Source organism: Staurois parvus, unplaced genomic scaffold (genome assembly GCF_062004578.1).
Source record: "Staurois parvus isolate SC_StPar_1 unplaced genomic scaffold, SC_StPar_1.0 ptg001224l, whole genome shotgun sequence".
In the NCBI taxonomy this organism is placed as follows: domain Eukaryota; kingdom Metazoa; phylum Chordata; class Amphibia; order Anura; family Ranidae; genus Staurois; species Staurois parvus.
The window spans coordinates 796,427-820,683 of NW_028319020.1; the positions used below are offsets into that span (position 1 = coordinate 796,427).

At 43.9% G+C, this 24,257-nt stretch overlaps 1 protein-coding gene across 1 annotated transcript; it reads right to left on the reverse strand.

Moving 5' to 3' along the window:
* Positions 1 to 4,335: 4,335 nt before the first annotated feature.
* On the reverse strand, positions 4,336 to 18,133 carry LOC149438037 (uncharacterized). The gene is made up of 4 exons (XM_089660325.1): positions 18,046 to 18,133; positions 15,388 to 15,485; positions 15,071 to 15,298; positions 4,336 to 4,449 (listed from the first exon to the last, which is right to left on the reverse strand). Exons 1-4 carry the CDS (start codon positions 18,131 to 18,133, stop codon positions 4,336 to 4,338), a joined length of 528 nt encoding a protein of 175 aa, XP_089516451.1.
* Positions 18,134 to 24,257: the final 6,124 nt, after the last annotated feature.

A 24,257-nucleotide genomic window follows, 5' to 3' on the forward strand; every position in this document is an offset into this window, starting at 1 on the left:
CCTGTAAAGAGAGCCCCTCCCCCCTTCACCAATCAAACATTTATCCCAAAGGACTCCTATATTCTGTTCACTACACACCCTGAGAGAAACATGTGACCCCCCCAGAGAGAAACATGTGACCCCCCCCAGAGAGAAACGTGTGACCCCCCCCAGAGAGAAACGTGTGACCCCTATAGAGAAATGTGTGACCCCCCAGAGAGAAAAAATGTGACCCCCCAGAGAGAAACGTGTGACCCCCCCAGAGAGAAACATGTGACCCCCCCGAGAGAAACGTGTGACCCCCCCAGAGAGAAACATGTGACCCCCCCCCAGAGAGGATCGTGTGACCCCCCCAGAGAGAAACATGTAACCCCCCCAGAGAGAAACATGTGACCCCTATAGAGAAATGTGTGACCCCCCCAGAGAGAAACGTGTGACCCTCCCAGAGAGAAATGTGTGACCCCCCCCAGAGAGAAACATGTGACCCCCCAGAGAGAAATGTGTGACCCCTAAAGAGAAATGTGTGACCCCTATAGAGAAATATGTGACCCCCCAGAGAGAAATGTGTGACCCCTATAGAGAAACATGTGACCCCCCAGAGAGAAACGTGTGACCCCTATAGAGAAATGTGTGACCCTGATAGAGAAATGTGTGACCCCTATAGAGAAATATGTGACCCCCCCCCATAGAGAAATGTGTGACCCCTATAGAGAAACGTGTGACCCCCCAGAGAGAAACTTATGACCCCTATAGAGAAACGTGTGACCCCCCAAAGAGAAATGTGTGACCCCGATAGAGAAATGTGTGACCCCCCCCCAGAGAGAAAGGTGTGACCCCTATAGAGAAACGTGTGACCCCCCAGAGAGAAACGTATGACCCCTATAGAGAAACGTGTGACCCCCCAGAGAGAAATGTGTGACCCCGATAGAGAAATGTGTGACCCCCCCAGAGAGAAAGGTGTGACCCCTATAGAGAAACGTGTGACCCCCCAGAGAGAAACGTATGACCCCCTATAGAGAAACGTGTGACTCCCACCAGAGAGAAACGTGTGACCCCGATAGAGAAATGTGTGACCCCCAGAGAGAAATGTGTGACCCCGATAGAGAAACATGTGACCCCTATAGAGAAACGTGTGACCCCCCAGAGAGAAACGTGTGACCTCTATAGAGAAACATGTGACCCCTATAGAGAAACGTGTGACCCCCCAGAGAGAAACGTGTGACCTCTATAGAGAAACATGTGACCCCCCCAGAGAGAAACTTGTGACCCCCCCCCAGAGAGAAATGTGTGACCCCGAGAGCTTCACTACCACAAATCTTCATCTACAGAGATACTTCCAGAGATAAAGAGACTGAAAACCACAAACATTCTTCAGGTAATACTGATCTCTGAGCACAAATACAGTTATATATACATATACCAGAGCGCTGTACAGAGGACACTGAGCCAGAGGAGCTTACACTCTAATGTCCCCTCCAAATCATATCAATCTCTGTACAGAGGAGCTTACACTCTAATGTCCCCTCCCCCCACAGTCACATCAGTCTCTGTACAGAGGAGCTTACACTCTAATGTCCCCTCCCCCCAAAATCACATCAATCTCTGTACCAGAGGAGCTTACACTCTAATGTCCCCTCCCCCACAGTCACATCAGTCTCTGTACCAGAAGAGCTTACACTCTAATGCCCCCTCCCCCACAGTCACATCAGTCTCTGTACCAGAGGAGCTTACACTCTAATGTCCCCTCCCCCACAATCCCATCTGTCTCTGTACCAGAGGAGCTTACACTCTAATGTCACCTCACCCACGGTCACATCAGTCTGTACCAGAGGAGCTTACACTCTAATGTCCCCTCCCCCACAGTCACATGAGTCTCTGTACCAGAAGAGCTTACAATCTAATGTCCCCTCCCCCACAGTCACATCAGTCTCTGTACCAGAGGAGCTTACACTCTAATGTCCCCTCCCCCACAATCCCATCTGTCTCTGTACCAGAGGAGCTTACACTCTAATGTCACCTCACCCACGGTCACATCAGTCTGTACCAGAGGAGCTTACACTCTAATGTCCCCTCCCCCACAGTCACATGAGTCTCTGTACCAGAAGAGCTTACACTCTAATGTCCCCTCCCCCACAGTCACATGAGTCTCTGTACCAGAGGAGCTTACACTCTAATGTCCCCTCCCCCACGGTCACATCAGTCTGTACCAGAGGAGCTTACACTCTAATGTCCCCTCCCCCACAGTCACATGAGTCTCTGTACCAGAAGAGCTTACAATCTAATGTCCCCTCCCCCCACAATCCCATCTGTCTCTGTACCAGAGGAGCTTACAATCTAATGTCCCCTCCCCCACAGTCACATCAGTCTCTGTACCAGAGGAGCTTACACTCTAATGTCCCCTCCCCCACAATCCCATCTGTCTCTGTACCAGAGGAGCTTACACTCTAATGTCACCTCACCCACGGTCACATCAGTCTGTACCAGAGGAGCTTACACTCTAATGTCCCCTCCCCCACAGTCACATGAGTCTCTGTACCAGAAGAGCTTACACTCTAATGTCCCCTCCCCCACAGTCACATGAGTCTCTGTACCAGAGGAGCTTACACTCTAATGTCCCCTCCCCCACGGTCACATCAGTCTGTACCAGAGGAGCTTACACTCTAATGTCCCCTCCCCCACAGTCACATGAGTCTCTGTACCAGAAGAGCTTACAATCTAATGTCCCCTCCCCCCACAGTCACATCAGTCTCTGCACCACAAGAGCTTACACTCTAATGTCCCCTCCCCCACAGTCACATCAGTTTCTGTACCAGAGGAGCTTACACTCTGATGTCCCCTCCCCCACAGTCACATCAGTCTCTGCACCAGAGGAGCTTTCACTCTAATGTCCCCTCCCCCACAGTCACATCAGTCTCTGCACCAGAGGAGCTTTCGCTCTAATGTCCCCTCCCCCACAGTCACATCAGTCTCTGCAACAGAGGAGCTTACGCTCTAATGTCCCCTCCCCCACAGTCACATCAGTCTCTGTACAGAGGAGCTTACACTCTAATGTCCCCTCTTTCATGGTCACATCAGTCTCTATACCAGAGGATCTTACAATCTAATGTCCCCTCCCCCACAGTCCCATCAGTCTCTGTACCAGAGGAGCTTACACTCTAATGCCCCCTCCCCCACAGTCAAATCGGTCTCTGTACCAAAGGAGCTTACACTTGAATGTCCCCTCCCCCACAGTCACATCAGTTTCTGTACCAGAAGAGTTTACACTCTAATGTCCCCTCCCCCAGAGTCACATCAGTCTTTGTACCAGAGGAGCTTACACTCTGATGTTCCCTCCCCCCACAGTCACATCAGTCTATGCACCAGAAGAGCTTACACTCTAATGTCCCCTCCCCCACAGTCACATCAGTCTCTGTACCAGAAGAGCTTACACTCTAATGCCCCCTCCCCCACAGTCACATCAGTCTCTGTACCAGAGGAGCTTACACTCGAATGTCCCCTCCCCCACAATCCCATCTGTCTCTGTACCAGAGGAGCTTACACTCTAATGTCACCTCACCCACGGTCACATCAGTCTGTACCAGAGGAGCTTACACTCTAATGTCCCCTCCCCCACAGTCACATGAGTCTCTGTACCAGAAGAGCTTACAATCTAATGTCCCCTCCCCCACAGTCCCATCAGTCTCTGCACCAGAGGAGCTTACACTCTAATGTCCCCTCCCCCCACAGTCACATCAGTCTCTGCACCAGAGGAGCTTACACTCTAATGTCCCCTCCCCCCTCAATCACATCAGTCTCTACCAGAGCAGCTTACACTCTAATGTCCCCTCCCCCACGGTCACATCAGTCTCTGTATCAGAAGAGCTTACACTCTAATGTCCCCTCCCCCGCAGTCACATCAGTCTCTGTACAGAGGAGCTTACACTCTCATGTCCCCTCCCCCACAGTCACATCAGTCTCTGTACCAGAGGAGCTTACACTCTAATGTCCCCTCCCTCCCCCAGTCACATCAGTCTCTGTACCAGAGGAGCTTACACTCTAATGTCCCCTCTGCCACAGTCACATCAGTCTCTATATCAGAGGAGCTCACGCTCTAATGTCCCTTCCCCCACAGTCACATCAGTCTCTGTACTGGAGGAGCTTACACTCCTTTGTCCCTTCCCCCACAGTCACATCAGTCTCTGTACTGGAGGTGCTTACACTCCTTTGTCCCCTCCCCCACAATCACATCAGTCTCTGTACTGGAGGAGCTTACACTCCTGTGTCCCCTCCCCCACAATCACATCAGTCTGTAGTGACTTTTGGATTATTTATTAAGAAAAATGATATTATCCCAAAAAGGAAATTCTAAGCTGACTCTTATGGGTTAAAATAGTTGATGAACTTCAGGTGACCTTCCAGGAAGCCACCATAAACCATGAGTGGAGGAGATCTGTGTGACATACAATGGGGACCAAATCCACTATGTGAGGCCTGCAGATGATCAAACACAAGATACCGTACAATGACAATGGTGGGACTGAACCTTAGTGACTCTGGTTCTCACAAGACCTCGCAGATGATCAAACACAAGATACTGTACAATGACAATGGTGGACTGAACCTTAGTGACTCTGGTTCTCACAAGACCTCGCAGATGATCAAACACAAGATACCGTACAATGACAATGGTGGGACTGAACCTTAGTGACTCTGGTTCTCACAGGACCTCGCAGATGATCAAACACAAGATACCGTACAATGACAATGGTGGACTGAACCTTAGTGACTCTGGTTCTCACAAGACCTCGCAGATGATCAAACACAAGATACCGTACAATGACAATGGTGGGACTGAACCTTAGTGACTCTGGTTCTCACAGGACCTCGCAGATGATCAAACACAAGATTCCGTACAATGACAATGGTGGACTGAACCTTAGTGACTGGTTCTCACAAGACCTCGCAGATGATCAAACACAAGATACCGTACAATGACAATGGTGGGACTGAACCTTAGTGACTCTGGTTCTCACAGGACCTCGCAGATGATCAAACACAAGATACCGTACAATGACAATGGTGGACTGAACCTTAGTGACTCTGGTTCTCACAAGTCCTTGCAGATGATCAAACACAAGATACCGTACAATGACAATGGTGGACTGAACCTTAGTGACTCTGGTTCTCACAAGACCTCGCAGATGATCAAACACAAGATACCGTACAATGACAATGGTGGACTGAACCTTAGTGACTCTGGTTCTCACAAGACCTCGCAGATGATCAAACACAAGATACCGTACAATGACAATGGTGGACTGAACCTTAGTGACTCTGGTTCTCACAGGACCTCGCAGATGATCAAACACAAGATACCGTACAATGACAATGGTGGACTGAACCTTAGTGACTCTGGTTCTCACAAGTCCTTGCAGATGATCAAACACAAGATACCGTACAATGACAATGGTGGACTGAACCTTAGTGACTCTGGTTCTCACAGGACCTCGCAGATGATCAAACACAAGATAACGTACAATGACAATGGTGGACTGAACCTTAGTGACTGGTTCTCACAGGACCTCGCAGATGATCAAACACAAGATACCGTACAATGACAATGGTGGGACTGAACCTTAGTGACTGGTTCTCACAAGACCTTGCAGATGATCAAACACAAGATTCCGTACAATGACAATGGTGGACTGAACCTTAGTGACTGGTTCTCACAGGACCTCGCAGATGACCAAACACAAGATACCGTACAATGACAATGGTGGACTGAACCTTAGTGACTCTGGTTCTCACAAGACCTCGCAGATGATCAAACACAAGATACCGTACAATGACAATGGTGGACTGAACCTTAGTGACTCTGGTTCTCACAAGACCTCGCAGATGATCAAACACAAGATACCGTACAATGACAATGGTGGACTGAACCTTAGTGACTGGTTCTCACAAGACCTCGCAGATGATCAAACACAAGATACCGTACAATGACAATGGTGGACTGAACCTTAGTGACTCTGGTTCTCACAAGTCCTCGCAGATGATCAAACACAAGATACCGTACAATGACAATGGTGGACTGAACCTTAGTGACTCTGGTTCTCACAAGACCTCGCAGATGATCAAACACAAGATACCGTACAATGACAATGGTGGACTGAACCTTAGTGACTCTGGTTCTCACAAGACCTCGCAGATGATCAAACACAAGATACCGTACAATGACAATGGTGGACTGAACCTTAGTGACTCTGGTTCTCACAGGACCTCGCAGATGATCAAACACAAGATTCCGTACAATGACAATGGTGGACTGAACCTTAGTGACTGGTTCTCACAGGACCTCGCAGATGACCAAACACAAGATACCGTACAATGACAATGGTGGACTGAACCTTAGTGACTGGTTCTCACAGGACCTCGCAGATGATCAAACACAAGATACCGTACAATGACAATGGTGGACTGAACCTTAGTGACTCTGGTTCTCACAAGACCTCGCAGATGATCAAACACAAGATACCGTACAATGACAATGGTGGGACTGAACCTTAGTGACTGGTTCTCACAAGACCTCGCAGATGATCAAACACAAGATACCGTACAATGACAATGGTGGACTGAACCTTAGTGACTCTGGTTCTCACAGGACCTCGCAGATGATCAAACACAAGATACCGTACAGTGACAATGGTGGGACTGAACCTTAGTGACTCTGGTTCTCACAAGACCTCGCAGATGATCAAACACAAGATACCGTACAATGACAATGGTGGGACTGAACCTTAGTGACTCTGGTTCTCACAAGTCCTTGCAGATGTGTGTTATCTAAACAAGCACCATTGTCTATGGGAAGCCAGGAGATATCTGGATTAAAGTCAATTGTAGGTCTCCAGGAAACTCAATTATAGTGAGTCAAACTTCTCACTAATCTCCATCTGGATGTGTTCTCTAATGATCACACAAGAGTTCTAGTACCTAGAGGCTTCCTATGTCATCTCTCCTGGAACTTTGCACTCGGCTCAAAAGGAAAGACTTGCTTCATTTAATTACAAAAAAATTACAAAATAGGTGTGGCATATATCTAAACTGAAATATTATCCCAGGTATATACCCACACACCAAGATCCAGTTACCGAAGTTGGGTCCTGCATATCACTCAACTGAAGATCATGAAGTCATAGAATTTAAGTTTTTGGAAAATGACAAAATTTTTTTTTTTACATAAAATTGTCATTTAAATGATTTATTGCTCACACAAGCCATGGGTATACGTGGAATTACACCCCAAAATACATTCTGCTACTTCTCCCGAGTATGGGGGTACCACATGTGAGAGACATTTTGGCAGTCTAGCCAAGTACAGGACCCAGAATCCAATAAGCACCTTCAGGCTTTTAAAGGACTTTATTTCCTCATTACACTTCCAGACTACCTATCACAGTTTCGGAGGCCCTGAAATGCCAGGATAGCACCAAACCCCCCCCCCCCCCAAATTACCCCTTTTTGGAAAGTAGACACCCCAAGAAATTTAATAAGAAGCATGGTGAGTATTTTGCAGATCTCATTTGTTGCCACAAGTTTTTATAAAATGAAGAAAAAAAACAAAAACATATTTCTTTTCTTTTTGAATATTTCAATACCTTGTGAAAAACATGAGATCTGAAAAATACTCCCCATGCCTCTTTTTAAATTCCTTGGGGTGTCTACTTTCCAAAAAGGGTTCATTTGGGGTTGGGGGGTTTGGTGCTATCCTGGCATGTCAGGGCCTCCAAAACTGTGATAGGTAGTGAGGAAGTGAAATGAGGAAGTTACGCACCTTCAGGCTTTCAAAGTGGTCATTGGATTTCAGGCTCCTGTATGTGGCTAGGCTCCCAAAAAGTCTATATATATAATTCCACATATGCCCATGGCTCATGCCAGAAATATATCACTTAAATGACAATTTTGTGTAAAAAAAATATATATTTTTGTTATTTTCCAAAAAGTAGTGGAACAAAAATAACCTTCCATGAACTCAATATATCTCTCAGCAGATAGCTTAGGGTGTCTACTTTCCGAAAAGGGGTCATTTGGGGGTGTTTGTACTATCCTGGTATTTGGGGGTGTTTGTACTATCCTGGTATTTGGGGGTGTTTGTACTGTCCTGGTATTTGGGGATGTTTGTACTGTCCTGGTATTTGGGGGTGTTTGTACTATCCTGGTATTTGGGGGTGTTTGTACTATCCTGGTATTTGGGGGTGTTTGTACTGTCCTGGTATTTGGGGGTGTTTGTACTGTCCTGGTATTTGGGGGTGTTTGTACTATCCTGGTATTTGGGGGTGTTTGTACTATCCTGGTATTTGGGGGTGTTTGTACTCCTCTGGTATTTTAGCACCTCAAGAAATGTGATGGCAGTCAGAAAGTAAAAGCTGTAAATTCCATTATCTATCCCATAGATTGTAGACTCTATAACTATCAATATACACTGATTGGGATTTTTTTACCAAAACATGGAGCATTTTGGCCTAAATGTATAACGAACTTTGAGTTTACTATATATTTTTTTATAGCCAAAAGTAAAAATTATCCTTTTTCTTCAAAAATTTTGGCTTTTTCTTGTTTATGGTGTGAAAAATAAAAATCACACAGGTGATCAAATACCAATGAAAGAAAGCTGTATTTGTATGAAAAAAAGGACGTAGATTTCATTTGGGTGCAGCATTGCATGACTGCGCAATTGTCAGTTGAAATAGTGCAGCGCCGAACAGCAAAAACAGGAAGGGGGGTAAATCCTCAGGATGTCCAGTGGTTAAATATATTTTAAAAATATTCTTCCAAAATTTATTGAAATACTACAATTTTGGTCATATGCAATATATTTCTAAAGATATTTCAATAAATATATATATACTGTATGATGTAATGCATTTGTATTACAAAATATAGGAAACATATTTTTAAAAATACATTTACATATATACTGTATGCCTTTGTATATACATTTAATCTACATTTTTGGAATGCATTTACAAATATATGTAAAAATATATGTTAAAGTTACTTTTTTATATGTTAAAAAAAATCTGAAGAATACATTTTAAAAATATATATTTTTAAAGATATTTTTAATATATTTTGGAATATATAAAAAACTCATTTTAACATGCAGCATATATATACGGCCAAAATTGTAGTATTTCAAATATATGTCAAAATATTGGGAAGAATATTTTTAGAATATATTTAAAATATATCTTCCTTCCATGTGGGTATAAAGTCTTTACCTGTTAATCTTCCCTTCATATACAGATTAATACCTGCTGGAGGGATTTCTGATTTTTTGACCAAACATCTAATCATGAAAATGTTAATTGCTGAAATGGACAATTGTTTCCCACCCTGGTCACCCAGGACAGCACAGTATACTATTGTCCATTGGACCCATTACCATTTCTCTCATTACAGTCACACAGATACAGTTTGCCTTTTAAATAGAATTAGCACCAGAATAGTCCCCATAGTCTATCACTCTTCAGGAATTCCCTTTTAATATGTAAATGGACTTGTCCCCAGTCTATGCATGGATATTCAGGAATGTGTGTGTATATGTTACCTTTGCATGTACTCTTTTTATTTCTTATAAAATTTGTTCTTGTTTATTCATTTTTTTCTTTTTTCTTATTTATTTCCATTACTTATATAGCGTCATCAATTTACGCAGCTCTTTACATATATATTGTACATTCACATCAGTCCCTAACCCTCAAGGGGCGTACAATCTCAAGTCCTTAACTTACATTCATACTATATTAGGGCCAATTTTAGACAGGATTCAATTAACTTGCCAGCATGTCTTTGGAGTGTGGGAGGAAACCGGAGTCCCAGAGGAAACCCATGCAGGCACAGGGAGAACATGCAAACTCCAGGCAGGTGATGCTGTGGTTGGGATTTGAACCAATGATCCTTGTGCTGCCAGGCAGAAGTGCTAACCATTTAGCCACTGTGCAAATATTTTTATTAAATGCAACAAAAAAAAAAAAAAATGAAAATACCATTAAAAATTGTTCCTATTTATTCATTTTTCTTTTTTTTATTAAATGCAACAAAAATGAATGTGTATGTACTCTCTATTTTTTTTCAAATTCTTTATTTATAGAGACAATTCCACACTCACAGAGCAGTTCAGTATTTCCAGAGTACACAGATTAGAAATGGGTAACATCCCCAATGCAGAAAAGTCATCTTGCAAAATACAGTCAAAGGTATAAACTTTAACACTGTACTCTTTATTTTTAATAAAATGTGTTCCTATTTGTTCATTTTTTTTTTTTTTATTGAATGCAACAAAAAAATACACTGTCAGTTTTTTTTTTTTTACATTTGTGCACCATTGTGCAGATTTCCCTTCACTTCTTGTGTCAGCCAAACAGGAAGTGAGAGAAAATTCTTCCAAATTAAGGAAGTTCCTTGGTGACCACCAGAACCAGCGTCCCCATTGGAAGATTTCTCTTCTATTACTTTTCTGGGGACAACCCAAAGTGTGGGATTTTTTTTATGTTCACAATGAAAACAGGACAAATAGAGACAGTGAATCTCCCTAATGGGGACACAGACAGTAACCGCAATTTCTATTGGGCATAGCTATCATATACACATGATTTTGTGCAGGGAGTCCGCCCTGTGGCAGTATTTCTATTATAGGGCGGACCTAAAGTGGTTAAGGAAAGCTTGGCGCTGTATTTCTATTTATTGACATTTTTGCACATTTATATGAGTATGTTTAGGTGTGGCCAGCGTTGTTTTAGTTGAATTCACTGTTAAGTTGGTTTATTGATTGTTGATCACCTTTTTTAGCTGCTTGTGGGAATACTTTGTATTATTTGTGCTCCTCTTCACTAGTGTACCTTTCCAGTTCCTGTGTTTATAAATATGGACACAGAATGATCTCTGATTCTGTACAGGTGATCAGCAGGTCCAGGTGATCAGCAGGTCCAGGCCAGAAATCATTGGCCTGGACCTGATAATTGGCTTGTGATGTACTGAGTGACAGCACAGTCAGGGCGGTGGGCTCACACGTGTACATGTACTGTATGTGATCTGGAACAGAGGGGCTGCCCTGCCGCAGTATAAGTGTGGTGGTCGGTCCTGAACTGGGTAAAGTCAGATTGTTTGCCGATGATCTTTTACTTACTTTGGTCCTCCCTGCCAGTCCTATTCTCTGTACTCCATACATTTCCCTTTCCTCTATAAAACAGAATGATAGATTCCTTGGCCCACCTCCTACCTGGATTATTTGGGCATTCATCTCCCTCGCTCGTACAACACACTCCATGAGGCCAACTACATCCCCACTTTCAAATACTTGAGAGTCCTACTTCTGTCCTGGACTCATCTTCACCTCTCCTGGATAGGGAGGATCAGCGATGGAAAAGTGGCAATTTTACCCAAAACTCCTTTACTTGTCCTGTACTCTTCCCCATCCCCACCCCCACCGATCCCCATCTCCTCCTATACTCTGAAATCTTTTTTAAAATCAGGTCTTGTTATTCAACTGAGCAGACAAAGGGCCACGAATCCCAAGACATGCTATGTATATACATAAGGAACAAGGAGGTTTGGGTGTTCCAAATGTTACTAAATATTTCTTGGTGCCCAGATTACCCCACTAACCCCCCTTTACACCACAATACATGGCTCCTTATGGGCTGACTTAGAAGCATTGCTCTGCTCTCAAACTTCTCACCATTCACTCCCATGGCGTCCTCCTAAATCCAGACCTACGTCTATCAGCCTCTTGATGGGTCACACACTCTGCACCTGGAACTCTGATAAATATTCCAGCAACTTCATATCACCTCACTTGCCTCTCTGTCCTCTTTTGGGTGATCCTAAAACGGTTACAAACGTTCCTAATCTGCGCTCTCCCCGGAACCCTCGGTACATCTTAATGCATTTGCAGCCCCCAGGCCTCACAAGTTCCCAATATAAATGGTCACACATTCCATACCCTGGACTTTGTCTGCCCTTGTACTACATAGCTGGTGGGAGATCTAGAGGAGATTGTCCAATCAGATTGTATAGGAAGGTATTATAATGAGGGAGGTGTGGTCCCGAGCGGTGAACATGCCCTGTCACACCCCCTTCTGTGATGCAACAAGGAAGTGAAGGCTTCTGGGAAGTGGCCTACAGGAAGTGAATGCTGAGAAATCATGGACAGGAAATGATGCAATCTGAAAATCCGTTCCAACGATCCAATAAACTGACAGACAAGTGATGGTCCTGTGGGTGAGGGGAGAGGAAAGCCCATCGGGACGGCCGGACCAGAGAACGCTTCTGTGTATTATGGGAGGGAAATTCTGCCCGAAAAGGGGAACTTCTCCTTTAAGTATGGACCAAACTGGTCACGTCTGGGTGAATGACGGTCCATTCATTCAACAATTTATAGACTCAGCCAATCACAGGGCAGGACTCCATTGTTATTCTTCTCCTGCCAGCAATGGCCAACCCGGTCCCACGCTTCATCCATGTCTTTGGGGACCTCTGATCTCCTTATGAACTGTTACTTCCATGATGAAGATCAGCCATGGAGTATATCTGAGGTGTATATCAGGGTGTGCTTCTTCCCCACATGAGAGCTGGGATGTCCAGCAACATTCATCTAGAAGAAATTTCCCGCACTCAAGGCACTAATACACCTCCAGGGTTGTGTGGGACCCCTGATGTACAGGAAGACAGGACTTCAGTGAGGAACATTTCACTCACTCAGGACAGGAAAGTGACTTCTCCTCCATGTGAGATTTCTTATGCCTGGAAAGATTGAAGCTCCTTGAAAAACATTTCCCAAACTCAGGATAGGAATACGGCTTCTCCCCTGTGTGAGATCTCTGATGTGTAACAAGTGCTGATTTATATATGAAACATTTCCTGCACACAGAACAGGAATACAGCTTTTCCCCGTGTGAGATCTCTGATGTGTGTACAGATCAGACTTCTGTGAAAAACATTTACCACACTGAGAACAGGAAAGTGTCTACTCCCCCGTGTGAGATCTTTGATGTTTAGAAAGACTGGACTTCTCTGAAAAACATTTCCCGCACTCAGGACAGGAATACGGCTTATCCCCCATGTGAGATCTCTGATGTTTGTAAAGACTAGACTTGTCTGAAAAACATTTCCCGCACTCAGGACAGGAATACGGCTTCTCCCCTGTGTGAGATCTCTGATGTACATAAAGATTAGACTTCTGTGTAAAGCATTTCCCGCACTCAGGACAGGAAAATGGCTTTTCACCCGTGTGAGATCTCTGATGTCTGGAAAGAATGGACTTGCTTGAAAAGCATTTCCAGCACTGAGAACAGGAATACGGCTTCTCCCCCGTGTGAGATCTCTGATGTCTGTAAAGACTGGATTTTTGTGAAAAACATTTCCCACACTCAGGACAGGAATATGCCTTTTCCCCCGTGTGAGATCTCTGATGTGTGTAAAGACTGGACTTCTGTGAAAAACATTTCCCACACTCAGGACAGGAATGTGGCTTCTCCTCCGTGTGAGATCTTTTATGCACATTAAGATGGGATTTAGAACTGAAACATTTCCTGCACCCAGGACAGGAATACGGCTTCTCCCCCGTGTGAGATCTTTTATGCACATTAAGATGGTATGTAGAACGGAAACATTTCCCGCACTCAGTACAGGAGAAGCTCTTCTCTGTTGGAAGGCCGGCCCGGTCCCGCACAGTCTGAGGTTCCTCAGGATATGAGGAATCCGATGGTCCATCTACACTGGGTGGTGCCGGATGGACATTGGAGGGAGCCGGGTTTTCTCCTGGACTATACTGTGTGATGTCCTCATCTTCTACTTTCCAGTCTGGAGACAAAGTGAGACAATCCTCGGAGGTTTTCCTCATCTCCCGGCCATGGACTAAAATACAAAGACAAAGAGGATTACTAGACAGGAGCTGATTGGTTCCCCCAAACCAGGACTCCGCCCACATCAGGCAGCTTGATCTCTGAGGAGTGCACAATTCCACCCTCAAGGGAACTGGAAAATGGCTCCTCTGATCTCCTACCAGGTCATTTCTTTATTCATGGACCTTAGTCAGAGAGTGAGGAAACAACCAGAACTGATACATAAATTGTGTCTGCAGCACAGAGAAGGAAGATTATCCGAGAGAAATCCAGGAATACAGGACGGGGAACACAGCTCAGGAAAGTGACCAGGGGATTACAGGCTGATATCACCCAGTCCCCGCCCTACTCTGGACCAATCAGTGAGCAGTATGGGTGGAGGAATGGATTTAGTGTTCATGACCCACCTGTGCTGATCTCTGTAGGAGTGTCCTCCTCTATAAATGTCCCCGTTATTCCATCCTCCTCCATAGACTGCTGATCATCCCTCACATACGCCTCTTCTTCTTCTGCTTTCACCTCAAATTCTATATCGATTGGATCTCCACTCTAAATCAAGGAAATGAGAGCAAATATCATCTGTAAAATATGAGCTTTATTATTGTGACATCACACACAATCCACACATTGTCTCTACAAGTCCATCTTATAGATGCTCCATCCCACCAGCCAGGCCCAGACTGGGCCAAAAAAATTGTCCCAGGCATTTTAGACTGAGCAGCCCAGTGTAATCCTCCACACAATGTAGAAAAAGAAAACTTTCCACCCACATATCTCCATCTCTGAGGCACAACACTGCCGGGGGGTGTAGGTGAGGATGACACAGGAGGAGAGGGAGGGAGGAGGAGGAACAGAACCAGCTCTCTCTCTCAACCCCTGTCCATGTGGGAAAAGGGGTGGAATGTCATTGATGGCTCTGGGCTGTAAGAGAGAGACTCTCTCAGCTCAGAGCCCTGCAGCCACTGGGCAGCCGCAGTCCAGCCTCCTAGGGCCACTAACAATGGAATCAAAGCAGCAAGGTTACCCTGCCCCCTGGCTCAGTCCCCCATGGCTCCAGGGCTCCAGAGCTGTCTGCCTCACTCCCTCTCCACACATCACAGGGTACTAAGGAAATGCAGCAGAGTTCCCAGAGTTCTGGCCCTGTCCGGAAGCCCCTGTCCACCAGGCAAATACCCAGTGTGCCCTATGGCCAGTCTGGACCTGACACAAACCTTGTAATGGTGAGGGATGGTGTGACCCCCCTGTGTGGAATCCTGGGAATACAGAAGACAGTGACATCTTTCTGGTAGATTTTTGTAGCTGGGTGACTCCACCATAGTGTCCTGGTACAGATCTTTGTGTTTTTCTGGAATCTCTGACTCCTCCATCACCCCATCCTCATCCTCCTCTTCTTCTATTTCTTCTTTTTTCTCAACTTTAGGATCTCTCAGGTCTCCACTCTGAATATATAATAAAAATGACATCAATGGTAACAATGCAGATAATGTACAGATCCTAATGATACTATCAGTGATTGTTCCTCATCTACCTGATGATGGTGAGGGATGGTGTGACCTTCCTGTGTGGAATCCCGGGAATACAGAGGACGGGGACATCTCTCTGGTGGGTTCCCATGACTGGATCCATCTGTAGGAAACACACACACTGACTGAATCCATTGTTTCTATGTGTTTATCAGATGATGGGGGATCTAGGTGGATCCTCCGTACTGCTCTCTCCTTTACAATAAAGTCTCCTCTTACCCGGTGATGTGAGGGGCGGCTGATTGTCCATCATGACGTCCTTGTAGAGATCCTTGTGTCCTTCTAAATACTCCCACTCCTCCATGGAGAAATAGACAGTGACACCCTGACACCTTATAGGAACCTGACACACACAATGATACAGTCACCATCCAGACACATCCCTTGTCTGTTACTGGAGAATGTCCCAGAATTCCCGGCACCGCTCACCTCTCCTGTCAGCAGCTCCATCATCTTCTTGGTGACTTCTAGAATCTTCTGCATGTTGTGTCTCTCAGGGTTTAGGGAGTCACATGGAGGCACTGTGATGGTCATATGATCACCTGACTTCAGAAGAGGAAATCTCTGAGGAACCAATAGGAATATCATGTTAGACTCCCAGAATCCTCCTCACCTCTCCGGTCAGGTCTGTGTTTTATTATTAGAGATGAGAGTGATGTCATGTGACCTCCCAGAATCCTCCTCACCTCTCCGGTCAGCAGGTAGATGATCTCCAGGGTGAGGTTTAGTATCTTCTCAGTCATGTGACTCCGGTCCTCCTCCATCCTCATTGGTGCCATCATGTGATCTATACAGGTCTCCTTGTAGACGGATAACTTTGGGAAATGAAAGTAAGAATGATTTGGATGGTATTGGTCACACAATAATAGGATGTGGATGTGAGGGGGGAATAGGAGGGTTGCTGGACATTTAAAGTGTAACTAAAGACAAACCACTTGTTTCATTTTGGATAGAGTAAGGGAGGGTTATAACCTCTGTCAGGTGTTTTTGCCATCTGTGTCCCATTGGGGATATTTCCCTTCACTTCCTGTCCCATAGCCAAAACAAGTGAGAGGAAATCCCCACCAAAATTCTGGTGTCACCAGAACTAGTTTCCTCATTGGACGATATACCCTCTATTAGTGTTCTGATGTCAACCCAAAATTTGGGGCTCTCTTTCACTCTTGGTTATAATGGTCACCGGGACAAATGGGGGCACAAACCGCAATAAAAACTGACAGATGCTCTAATTCCTCTCTAATCTAAACCTAAAAAAAAAATTTTACCTTTAGTTATACCTTAAGAACTACCGCCCCCCACGGGAACATGTTTAGTTTAGACTGTTTAGTGTTTAGACCCCAGAACTCTCTTGGTCTGCTGGATCAGAAATCCCCTTTTCTCTGTTGTGTTTGTTTTGTCTCTGAACTGGTTTTGATGAGTTTTAGATCTGCAGACAAGGAATGATAAATGGTTACATAGTCGGTAAGGTTGACTAAAGACACTCGTCCCTCCAGTTCAGCCGCAGTGTGTGTATCTGCGTGTCTATGGCACCATCCTCTTCCATATCCCTTTACATTGTGTTCCCTAAGAAAGGTTTGTGAATGTATCTACACTCCCCGCTGACACACCAACTGTGGAAGGGAGTTCCACATCCTTACCGCTCTAACAGTAAAGAACGTAACACACAGTTTAACCACTTGACCTCCAGAAGGTATTACCTCTTTATGACCAGGTTATTTTTTGCTATTCAGCACTGAACTACTTTAACAGCAAATTGCTCGGTCATGCAACACTGAACCCAAATGCAATTGATATAATTTTTTCACACAAATGGAGCTTTCTTTTGGTGGTATTTGATCATCACTGGGTTTTGTATGTATGTAACACACTGCATTGTTACTAATTGCAGATTGTTAAATGGCCACAAGATGGCTGTGCTCTGCAGCTCAGCTGACACAGGAAATTGTACAGCAACGCTGAGAATGCTGGGACTTGTATGCTGCAAGCAGGATTTCTTCATTCAGTTCAGCTGACATAGAACTACAGATCCCAAGTCAGTAAGTAAAGGGGCTGGAGCGTATAAAAGGAGAAAAGCCCAGGAGGAGAGGAGAAGAGAGGCAGGGTGCGTGTGAGAACAGAGTGCCGATCCAGGAGGCCTCAGGCTGGATCAGACTGAATCAGAGGATGGAGAAGAGAATTTCCAGATTGTTGATCGTACTGAGAGGCAGGATAGTCAATCCTGCATGTAGGTGGATCGAGTCATCTGCATTGGCACCGCTATCTCCATGGGAAGACAGCCAGAAAAGGGGCCCCCCAGCAACAAGGACATCATTTCACACCACTACCTCAAAGGATTGGGTGAGAGAGTTCCTAACCCACACCACACCACCATGTGATACAGGTTCCATAGTTGTTGTTGCCGGTTACTAAAGTCCAGGATTCTTACAATACAGACTGCCACATAGAGACACAGTCTCTGTAGCCCAATCAGTGCTGCGGCCTATCTACACCAGAAGCCCATTGAAGTATCACACACAGTATATCAGCCCTAATAGATTCTGCTTGCCTGATAGGTAGGAACTGGAAAAAGGTAAAATCATATTACCTCCGGCCTGTTCTACACAAAGTTCCACCAGCCAAGTCTCACACTAAAGGGACATACTTCTGCTGAAGTCTGCTCTCACCCTCCTCAGTTTGAGTAACCACCAGACCCAAGTAAACTCCTAGATTGCTGCCTTTATTGAAGGGGAACTCTGCTTGCTGTGTCCTCATCACCAGGGAAGGGACATTTTCTCATGAAGAAAAGGGATGACCCCTCCACTGGGCACCAACGTAAAGAGCTCCACCAAACCAGCAGAAGAGTCTTTCCTGCATTGGGTGATGGGGTTTATATGGAACTTTCTGCTTGTTGAAACCCTCAGAGAGTTAAGCACTGGTTCTGTTTACTGGGAGCCCACAAGGGAGCGAGCCTAACATTCCTAATCTCCCCTTTTCTGCTTGTTTGGGGAACGTTCTCTGGGTAGGAGAGAAACAATAAAACTCTGAGTCCTGGAGGACAATTTGGTCTATTTAACGTGGTATTGTGCTGTAATATGTTGTTTATTTCTCCTGAACGGTTCATAGTTTCTCACATCAGTCATCGATTCTTTGTGTGTATATTGCTGCTAATCTGACTCTAATACAGACTGATTTATTATTCATTCAATGCTATGTGATTATTGTGTGTTATAGCCAGGGGGGGGGGGACACCTGACCAAGGTATTACAATGGTGTCAGCAGGGGTTGTGCTCCAGCCAGGGCTCAGAAGTGAACAGGGAACCCAAAATACTCAGCGACTCTTGAGGGGGTAGCGCTACATATAAATGAAAAAAGACCAACATTAAAAAAAAAAACAATATTTTCTACTTTCTGTTATTAAAAATACCTGACCAAATCACATTTCTTCATAAATTTAGGCCAAAATGTATTCCACTACATGTCTTTGGAAAACAATCCCCAGTAAGTGTATATTAATTGTTGTGTGTGAAAGTTATAGAGTCTACAAACTACAGGATATATACTAGAATCTACACAGCTTTTAAGCAGCTCTGACTTTCCTGCTGCCTATCACATTTCTTGAGGTGCTAAAATGCCAGGACAGTACACACAAGAGTAGTTGATGCTTGGAGTAAACTTCCAGCAGAGGTAGTGAGCCAGTCAGCAGCAAATAGCTTCAAACATGCTTGGGATTAGCATAGCTCTATACTCAGACAAAACATTACCAAACAACCCCCCCCCCCCACCCACCTCCCCCCCAAAAGAACTTGCTGGGCCACACAGTTTTTTCTGCCTTCACTTTTCTATGTTTCTAAATTACCTCATTTTTGGAAAGTAGACAGTCTGAGGTATTTTCTGGGAGGCATGTTGAATCCATTGTTGTCTTACATCAGCAGTATAGGACTTGGTGCAGATCTGCTGTATAAAAGTTGGTATGAGTCTACAGTTTGAAACTTCTGTGGGTTGGCTGTATAATACTTAACAGAAGTCCACTGTATAGAACTTAGTGCAGTCGCTTATTTAGGATCAGATATGAGTCTATTGTTTGGAACTTAATTCAGGTCTGCTGTATAGTGCTTGACAAGAGCCCACTATATAACTGGGAGCGGGTCTGCTGTATAAGATTTGGTGTCAGTCAGCTGTAAAGAGCTTGGTGCGGGTCTGCTGTATAAGATTTGGTGTCAGTCAGCTGTAAAGAGCTTGGTGCGGGTCTGCTGTATAAGATTTGGTGTCAGTCAGCTGTAAAGAGCTTGGTGCGGGTCTGCTGTATAAGATTTGGTGTCAGTCAGCTGTATAGAGCTTGGTGCTGTTCTGCTGTATAAGATTTGGTGTCAGTCAGCTGTATAGAGCTTGGTGCGGGTCTGCTGTATAAGATTTGGTGTCAGTCAGCTGTATAGAGCTTGGTGCAGGTCTGCTGTATAAGATTTGGTGTCAGTCAGCTGTATAGAGCTTGGTGCGGGTCTGCTGTATAAGATTTGGTGTCAGTCAGCTGTATAGAGCTTGGTGCTGGTCTGCTGTATAAGATTTGGTGTCAGTCAGCTGTAAAGAGCTTGGTGCGGGTCTGCTGTATAAGATTTGGTGTCAGTCAGCTGTATAGAGCTTGGTGCTGGTCTGCTGTATAAGATTTGGTGTCAGCTGTATAGCGCTTGGCGCGGGTCTGCTGTATAAGATTTGGTGTCAGTCAGCTATATAGAGCTTGGCGCGGGTCTGCTGTATAAGATTTGGTGTCACTCGGCTGTATAGCGCTTGGTGCTGGTCTGCTGTATAAGATTTGGTGTCACTCAGCTGTATAGAGCTTGGCGCGGGTCTGCTCTATAAGATTTGGTGTCACTCAGCTGTATAGAGCTTGGCGCGGGTCTGCTGTATAAGATTTGGTGTCAGCTGTATAGCGCTTGGTGCAGGTCTGCTGTATAAGATTTGGTGTCAGCTGTATAGCGCTTGGCGCGGGTCTGCTGTATAAGATTTGGTGTCAGCTGTATAGCACTTGGCGCGGGTCTGCTGTATAAGATTTGGTGTCAGTCAGCTATATAGAGCTTGGCGCGGGTCTGCTGTATAATATTTGGTGTCAGTCAGCTATATAGAGCTTGGCGCGGGTCTGCTGTCTAAGATTTGGTGTCACTCAGCTGTATAGAGCTTGGCGCGGGTCTGCTCTATAAGATTTGGTGTCCATCTGCTGTGGTGGTTTATGTAAGGATATATATTATTTATAAAGGGCGTGTCCCTTTCCCTTAGATGAAATATTACAGTGCCTCCAGCCGTTAAAATACGGCAAATATTTAGTAGACCAATAATTTGGACACCTTGATAATTTGATCACCACTTATTATTATACCTTGAATTCTTTTAGCCAATATGATTTCGTACCATACACACAAAATTTGCCTTATAATAGATAAATATAAAAATTTATTTATGTACAAAAATTATATATATATTAACACAAAACGCAAAAGACTGGTGATAAATGAATATTGGTACACACAATCAAAAATATATCCTACCAATGTAAGACACAATAATAAGGTCTCTAACTAATTACATCAATCACAAATTTTAAATGATATGATATTTATTAAATTTATTAATAATTAATAATTTCGAATATCTCAAAGGTTATATTCTTACAAACCGTGGCCATAGGATTGCAAGAAGCAAGCCCTTGATATATGATACTCTGGTTATTAATATTCAATAAATTATGAAATATGAAAAAAATTTATAATATGGCAATAAACTATTTTTAACAGTAACACAGTATCTTTCTACATATATCTAACTACCCAATATTGTTGTGATACACTAAGGTAATTTTATGATTCCACACAACAGAGAAAATAGGTTAATACAAAATCAAATAAATATCTCACCGCACCCGGCATTCAGACTAGGCAACTCTCCCGTGGATTTAGCTGGCAGTGGAACGCCTTTAGACTGATATATATAGGGCAAGTGAAAGATTCAGTAGGGGAGAATGTAGGAAGTTATAAGATTAGAGGTTTAAAGTTTTAGGAAGTTTGAAAAGATGGAAGAGTAATTATTTCAGCAGAGATCTTCTTCAGATGTCAGGTCTTTCCATGAGGTCTTTATGAGGGTTCTTTTTTTTATGTTAAAGCACATGGGCTTTTATATCCACTAGTCCATTGTTCTAAGATACCTTCCCACCAGGCTTCCTGATTGGCTAGTTGAGAAATGTGTGTACATAAGCTATTTCTCACCTGCCCGCCAGGTGGCGGTCATGTATCACAGAACAATGTGAGCATTTGAGATGACTCATACCTTGGGTGGAATCTTCAGGTAATTTCAGGAATAAAATATACGGCTCTTTCCCGATATAGCAGTGATCATACCTATGATATTCTAAATAGGGACCATGGAATATAGGTGTATATTCAGTTATTCCTTCTTGAAATACCATCCTGTTTGTTTCCTGATAAGACATGTAACTAATGCTAGTTTATAATACATCTTACTTCCCATCATCTCAATACTCAAGTTAGTGATATATAGTTCCCATTGCTGAGTATTTAGTGGTGTTTAAAGTCTATGACATCTTATTTATAATCTGTTTTTGTAGTATATTTTTGTAATTATATACAGTGAACTTTTAGACTTAAATGTCCTGAATTTCACCTCTTTGTTTCAGAATCAACATTTTCTCTGTGTAGAAAAAAAACTCTCTGTTTGCCTGGGTTGTATTGGACTCATGGTAAACAATTGTTAATGCTTTCACCCTTGGTGAACAATAGTAGATGGTAATAGTTTCAGAGGTCTGTTGGTTCATCACACTCTACAGGTTTTGGTTAAGCTTTCAACCAGTTGAGTTCCCGTCTCATTATTGTTGAAATGTTTACAAGTCAAAGTCCTATGTGTTTGACTTTCTGTATGTGCATTCTTCTCAACTTCCATATACAAATAGTCCTTGTTGACAGTTCAAACAGTCTTATTGTCTTGGAAAAGTCTTTAACTAGAATTCTTGATGGTTCAACCAAGACAAAATTAACTCTTAGCATCCGGCTATGCTGAGCTGTTTGCCATAAAATATTATGTCTTGATAAAAGTCATATTTTTGAGACATGATTCAAAAGCCCACAACAAATCCCCCTTTGTTTTTGGGGTACAGGCACGCGTAGAGGGGTGTCTGTATCGAAAAACATGAGTGGGACTTTTGGTTAGAGTGATCGTTCGTCTTCTCCGGTGAAGTGAATGAAATAATAAAAAAAAAAAATTTTTTTTTTTTTTTTTTTTATATAATAAAATGGCAGCGGTAATGCTGGTTGGTCCTCAACTTGACTCGGCGTCTTTAGATGGACACTTCCGATGACGATCCTGGTCTTGTGATGAGGCCAGCCTGGCCTGGCACATCCACCTTGGGGTCCATGGGTCCTCCGCACGACAGGTCTCTTAGACGGTCTCCTAGGCGGGTCTTTTCCTCTGGACTGGCCCTTGGTGGCCTGGGACATCAGGTTATCGTCTCCGGATCGATCTCTGGCATCTGGTCTTTCCCACAGGACATTATAGCTTCCTTCTAGGGTCCGGTCATTGATACCTCCGATCGCCGGTCTGATCACAGTCTGGGCCTTCCTTTCTAAATTATTAAAATGAACAGTTTAAGTATTGGATATACATAAAATTATATTACTGGATCCTGTAAGGCAAAAGATGAGTTATATGTTCAAAGGAAATTTAAGAATGACCTCAATATCTCCAGATAGGAACTGGTGGGTTAGTCTTCCAACAACTGCAATTGAGACTTCGGATGGCAAGCACGTAATTGATTGATGTGCACCCATCTATCACTGATTTCACCATACCGGGTAACCTGCAATTTATATGCGACCGGAGAGATTTTATCAATGATAGAGAACGGACCTTTCCAAGATGGAAGGAATTTCCGTTCCTTGATCTGGTCTCTTGCAAAGTTGTATAGATAGACCTTGTCACCAATCTCATATTCCTTCTTGGAGGTTTTGAGATCATAGTATGTCTTAGCACTAGTTGCAGCTCTTTCCAAATTTCGCTGGGCAAAGGCAAAAGCATATTGCAGATGTTTACGTAAATCCTCTATGTACTGGTGTGTGGTGGTAGCATTGATCAAATTTTGATCTGTAGTGCGATACAATAAGTGCTGGGGCAGTACCATCCGTCTACCTGTCATCAGTTCAAAAGATGACATTTTTGTAACTGTATTCGGAGTAGCCCTCAACGCCATCAGGACCAGCGGGAGCTTGACATCCCAATCTTTGCCTGTTTCCTTAACAAATTTCTTAAGGACATTAACGATGGTCTGATTGTATCGTTCTACACCACCACTAGAGGCTGGCCGATAGGCGATATGCAATTTCCTTTTAACCCCCAAAATTTTCCACAATTTGGCCATCACTTCGCTAGTGAAGTGCGATCCTCTATCAGACTCTATCCTCTGAGGTAAACCAAAACGTGAAAATACATGATTTATTAGCAATGCAGCACATGTCTCGGAGCTGTTATTTGGTGCTGGTATACATTCGACATACTTGGTGAATAAACATGTAACTGTTAACATATACCGATTTCCTCGTGAAGATTTTGTTACTGGCCCAATAAAATCCATCTGAAGGTCTGACCAAGGCATACATATCCCCCTCTTCTGGAGAGGTGCTCTGTGAGTTGGCTTGGTAGGTTGAAATTGGGGACATATTAGGCAACCTTGGCAGTATTCCTTCACATCACGTAACATATGAGGCCAGTAGGCATAATCCCGCAGGATCTCATACGTGATCTTCTCTCCACGATGACCGGAAGTGGGAGCATCATGGGCATGCTGTAGCATCAAACCTCTAAATTTAAGTGGGACGACCCATTGTTGTACGCCACCCTTTGA

What these genes read in the sequence shown, in the direction of transcription:
- LOC149438037 (XM_089660325.1), bottom strand. Translation starts at nt 18,133, where the DNA reads ATGAGGACACAGCAAGCAGAGTTCCCCTTCAATAAAGGCAGCAATCTA. An exon ending in GGTTACTCAAACTGAGGAGG is followed by an intron (nt 15,486 to 18,045) that starts GTGAGAGCAGAC and finishes TGTTTCCTACAG; the next exon opens with ATGGATCCAGTCATGGGAAC. An exon ending in CCATCCCTCACCATCATCAG is followed by an intron (nt 15,299 to 15,387) that starts GTAGATGAGGAA and finishes TTATATATTCAG; the next exon opens with AGTGGAGACCTGAGAGATCC.